General features: G+C 34.1%; 1 protein-coding gene across 1 annotated transcript in view; it reads left to right on the top strand.

Moving 5' to 3' along the window:
- ACTR3 (actin related protein 3) overlaps positions 1–1306 on the top strand; it is a 66240-nt gene extending 64934 nt beyond the window's left edge. Inside the window, exon 12 of the mRNA XM_029934685.1 lies at positions 87–1306. Within this exon, the coding sequence (XP_029790545.1) occupies positions 87–182 (96 nt within the window). The 3' untranslated portion in view covers positions 183–1306. The remainder of the gene's footprint in view (positions 1–86) is intronic.
- Positions 1307–6000: the final 4694 nt, after the last annotated feature.

Here is a 6000-nt window from a genome sequence, read left to right on the forward strand (position 1 = left end):
TGTTTTTCTCTGTCTCTATAATAAATAAACATAAAAGTAATTTAAAGCATATTTACCTTTGTAAAAATACACGTTTTTATTTTCAGCCCGAGTTCTACCAAGTGTGCCACACCAAAAAGGATTATGAAGAAATTGGACCTAGCATTTGTCGTCACAATCCAGTGTTTGGAGTCATGTCGTAAAATTGATTTCATAATTATTGGGGTTAGGGAGGTGGGGAAGAAATAATCTTTCTGATTACCTGTTTTGTCTGGATGGCTGGTTTTGAGGTTTTAAGCCTGACTTGAAGTAAGAAGACCAAACATAATTATACAGGAATATTTTAATAAGTATATCAACATGCGAATGTAGAGGAGAGCCAAAATGATTGTTTTTCTTTAGACTGAATATTTGAATCTTATGTGTAACAAAAAGAAGTGGGTTTTAGTTCTTTCTGTGCCCCGATATTTTGTATATTATTGAATTATCCAAGATTTGATGGGATTTATCGGTATGTAGATAGCTCTATAATGCTTGAGTTGTACACTTCTAAGTGTGCAATGCAAGAGCTTGTTTATATTTCATACTTTTTATACTTTGAGGAAAAAAAGTCAAAGAAAAACTAGTATTTGAGGAAAAACAAGTGACCAAGTAAAGGATAAATTAAAAAAGCCTCATGAGACTTGGCGTACACACACACTCACGGGATTCCAGTTATTACAAATGGCTTCCGTCCCCCTGTACCCCCACAACGGTTTTCTTTGCAAGTGCTTTTGGAACTAAGAAGCTAGTTATCTTGGATTAACTGATGCCTGCTAGTGCTTTCTGATTACTCGAATCCTGTTTCTTGCTTTAATGGAAAAGTGAAGACCAGATTGTTGGACCAGTACTGCAGTTCTGTAGTGTCATTTCTTATTAAAAATAAATAATTTGATTACCAAAATTGGTATATTTAAAGCCTAACACCATTCTAATAAAGGCACAAATTTCTTTTTAATACTTGTTTCAAGCTCTTTAATCTCTTTATAAGTTAACTAACCTATTTTCTTCAAACCTCTGCAATAGTTCTTTAAAATCACAACAGTTGGTTAGCAAGCAGACTTTTTTATGTGCTCTGAACAAATAATTGTGAAATTTTAATATGTTGAGTGCTTTCATTTTGATAACTGGATCTCCATTTGATATTTTCATTTGTATAACTCATTTGCAGTCTGAAAATTTTTTTAGTGCCCGTCCCTGACATATCATGGAAAGTTAATTTTCTTTGCATTTTAAAATATCTGGATCATGAAGAAACAGTGATGAAAATAAATTAAAACTGAATTACCTTTTCTAATGTTTTTTTTTTAAGAAGTAGTATCATTCTACTTTGTGTTTATGTATTTTATATGATTTCTGTTTCTGTTGGAATAGTGGGATTCATTAAAATCTCTATAATGTGTATGGCAGAAAGTATCTTGTGAACTTGAAATTTTACCAGCTATTTATAGAAGAATAAAATGGAAAATGTTTTATAGGCCTTTTAGAGCTTTAGCATCAATGCCAGGGTACACTTGAACTTCATTATCCATGAAGATAACACATAGGATTAGTATACTTTGTCCAAAAGTTAAAGAGCAGTTGGCATATCTTTGTTGTTTATATTTAATATAAAGATAGAATTGGGGAGTAAACTTCAGATTTTATTGAGAGTGAAGCTGGATCCTTACATTAATCATTTCTATGAATCTTTGAATGTGGGAGTAAAGAACAGAATGTTTGCCCTCAAGGAGTAGTAGTATCAGTATCAAGGATCTTTTTTTTACTTGAGAAAGTAGTCCATGAACATGTAAAATAAACTATTCAAACAGTACCAAAGAGTAGATAGTGAAAATAGGTTTATTTTCCACTCTCACTTTTATTACCTCCTCATTACACTTAGAAGTGTCTTTATGTCCTGGTAATTTTTTGTGTGTGTAGAAAGGAGCATAGCCACCTTATTTTAACACAAATAGGACTTTGCTACATACACTGTTCTTCATTTGCTTTTTCATGGATCTTCTGATACAGAACTAAATTGATAAGCATTAAAGATTTCATCCTTCTGACCCATTAGCATTGCCTTAAATATATCTTTTCTACCTAGTATTATCGAAGAGTAAATGAGTAAGCTCAAACCATGTTTACGAAGCTACAGATTACAATCTCATGCATACTTATATAAAGTGTTAACTGTTTGATATAAAAATGTGAAGGTCAAGAATTTTTCTTTAAACTTAGATGTATTTAGGGAAACAAGAAGACTCCAACCTTTCTTATATTTCCTGATACCCCTTTGCACTGCTTTTATAGGACTGAGCTATAATATGATAGAAACAGTACTCTTATTTCTCTACATCTCTCCTATCACTGTATATCATTTTTCAGTTCATAGCACCTTTGATTGTATATGTGTGGATGCTGGCCAAGATGAATTCAAATCTATAACAGTGGTTCGCTGTCAGGCTACATGAGCATGGTACATTGGAAAAACACCAAATTAAGACCAGTGATTGAAAGTTTTATTCTGATTGTACAGATTGGTGATACAACTCCTTCAACTTTGATTTTTTTGTTGTTATTGTTAAAACATGGAAGATATATTTGTATAATATTAGACAAATTCCTTGAACTTTCTGGACCTTAATCCACATATGAAGGTGGTGGTATCTGGATTAACAGTGCAATTTTTCTGAGTTGTGAGAACTGATTTATTTGTGTTAGTAAGGGTGTTTTCTGATGTCTCCTTTTCAATAGGCATGGCTTTGATCAATTGGGAAATCTTAATGGGCAGAAATAAAATAGATGATGGTTATCTAACTTGTCCACTCTTCAGTAAGCCGGGTTTTACAACTTAATCCTTACACATTATTACATTGCATATACTGCAAGTAATCACCTTCTGAGCTGTCTTCCTTTTTGGTAAGAGATACAGCAGTTTTATCGATCAGGTCCACCAATAGATTGCTTTCAAAGCTACTTGAACAAGTGGATATAGCTGTCCTTTCAGTGATTTGTGGAGATAGCTTCAGAAATAATAATATGATGTATAGGGATAATAAGCTATTCTGTTCTTTATTCTCTACTTAATTTCTGCTGAGAAGTCTTGGAAAATGTGTCTACATAGATAGAAACTTCCTTCAGATAACCATAAAGATGGTACCAGAGTACTTTGTAGCATTGTTGACCAAATTATTTGTAGTATCAAAGAGTATTTGCGGTATTTTGTGAAGAGTGTTGCACCACTAAATATTGGACTGATCTGTCAGTGATAAAGTCCCATGTATTTCTGCTTTTCTTACCAGCTCTGCTTTGACTCCTGTGCCCCCTCTAACTGCCAAATCTCGTTCATCATCACCATGCGTCAGTCCCTCTGATAGCCCCCTGCAGTCTCTTTAGCTATTAGCACCTAGATTCCCAAGTTAGGTTAATGTCACTAAATGTATTACCTAAAATACACTCAAACCAACCATGTACAAACTTGTGAGGTAAAACGTTCTGCTCTGTGCCGCAGAACATAGTTCAGTGTAATAGCACGTAGCCAGTATACATGGCCACACGCAGAGAAGTTCTGGCGAACGTTCACAGCAGATCCTAAAAATAAGTACTTTGTGTTTGTAATTAGGTCCATATCACATCTAAGCTTATGTTAAGAATTTTAGATCTGTTGGGAGGTCTGGAGACTTGAGTGAAAAAGGATTTCTACTCATGTTGATGACTCTTCTGTCCTGTTCATTCCTCTTCCATATTACTTGTTTTTCAGCATACCAGAAGTTTCCTTACAGTGTGCTTGGTCTTGATAGAATCTTAACAAAAATATATTAAACCCTGTGGTTGTTCCTGGTATTCTCTATGCCATAACCCAGTGTAAACTGATGTATTTAGAAGTTGGGAGCTGAAATTAAATAACGTTGTTGGAATTCAGAATTTTATTAACATTGCTCCCATGTATACAGCAGCAGTTAAAAGGTACAAAAATAGAGGTGAATGAATGACTTAGAAAAAATGGCAACTGGAAAAAAACCTAAAAGAAAAAACTGAGAAAATTAAAAAATAGAAGAAAATTATTCTGTTATTTTGATTTTGCAAATGATTTATCTTTACTGCTTTCCAGTGACCCATCACTTTTGGTGACTTTTATACATCACACTAAAACTAAGGTGCTGAATTGAAATGGTGTCACTATTATTTAAACACTACAACTCATTTATACTGCCTGTGAACTGCATCAAGTTTTGGGCCTTCAATCCAAGAGTTCTTTCTTCAGTATGTACTAGGGTTCAGGCACTGTGCCTCGTCATGAATAAAACACTCTGTTCTGAGCTCAGAGGCTGGGGTAGTACTGAACACAGTTCACAGAGGAGTGAGACTTCAAGATGTCTTACTAAGCTTAGAATTCTTCTTCGTAAAGGTGATGGTTGTGGTGGTGGTTTTGAGGGAAAAAACCTCTAAGTACAGTATAGTTACAGTGTGTGGCTGTGGTTTATAAGAAGTCTTATGTGTGCCTGAAATTGTTACTCAAAATAATGAAAAATGTTACATCCAACAATAGTTGAACAAAATAATGATACTTTGGTATTTATTCATTTGGTATTTTTAGTGCCTTACATACCTGGCACATAGTAGTGGTTCAGTAAATGTGTTTGATAGATGAATGGATGTGTGAATAAAATCCGTTTTTCATTTTGAAATGGAAGATTTGAATTACTTGTATATACAACTTGTGGTCCTTTAAAAATATCCAGATTTATCAAGAAAGTAAAACTGAATAATTAACATTTTTCTGTCCCACTAGTTTTTATCTTAAACCATGATACTCTGTGTAAAACAGTGGGGGGTTATTAAATTATCATAAAGTTTCTGAGGTTGGTCTTCAGTAACTCTTTATCTAGGTTTTTGGTAATTTTTAAATCTCCGTAGTGTAAATGATTGTGCACTCAAAATCTGAGCATTATATGATGCTAATTGAAATGCCTTGAAATGTTTTGTGTCATTCAACATCATCAGTAGAAACCCTACTAATTTTAGCTCTGGCTTTTGTTGACCAGTTTTGATTCTCTCGTAGTCAAATCCCATTCTGAGACCATTAATTTAGAGAAGATGACCTAAAATTCCCTCTGTTTTCACTGAGTAAGAATGAGTGGTACAGTAGATTGTTAATCTTTCTTGGAGGCTTATTAGAAAGTTGATACCGGAATTGGAAGTACAGCCTTTTTCTTTTTGGGAGTACATGGTATCCTTCACAAACAAATTCTTAAGAATCCACTGTTAAGTGGGGCAGTAAGAAAATACGAGACCTATGTTTTGGTGGAATAATGCTTAGTTGGGATATCCTGTACCTTTACGAGATGACTAAATACAGAGCAATTCTATTAGAATAGACTGATTCCTCTTTCCCAGGACACTTGAATGATGAGTAAGATTTTGGTAGATAAAGTAGGTAGGGAAAATATTTTAGGTATGGAAGAAAGGACTTGAGTAACAATTAGTGATTGTGATGAGGGGTGAATGTATTGTGGCTGTAAACAAATTGGAAATAGTGGATAACAACATTGGGGGATGTGTACTGTCCTCACACATGGATTGAAAAACTTAAAAATGGATGCAGTTAAGGTTGCGATCACATATGCAAACAACTGACATCAGTAACATGGGATTTTTAGAGTTTGGTCTAATCCAAATCACGTTTTACCATTGTAAGTGACTTGGTAAAAGCCACATAAGTAGTTATGGACAGAATAAGACCTGTAATATTTCTTTTTCTGTTTTATTTATACTGAATAGCATATGGTTTATTAAATATTTTTCATAAAATTTATTTGGCAATATTGCTTAGCCTCTCTGACCATTTAATTAAGAGAGGTGATAGCCTTATTGTGCTAGATGCCGCTCATGAGAGGGAGGGGGTCACATGACCTTAGAAAACATTTTTTTACATTTATTTATTTTGGAGAGACAGAGTAAAATGGAGCATGAGCAGGTGGAGGGGCAGAGAGAGGAGGC

This window comes from Suricata suricatta, chromosome 3 (genome assembly GCF_006229205.1).
Source record: "Suricata suricatta isolate VVHF042 chromosome 3, meerkat_22Aug2017_6uvM2_HiC, whole genome shotgun sequence".
Lineage (NCBI taxonomy): Eukaryota > Metazoa > Chordata > Mammalia > Carnivora > Herpestidae > Suricata > Suricata suricatta.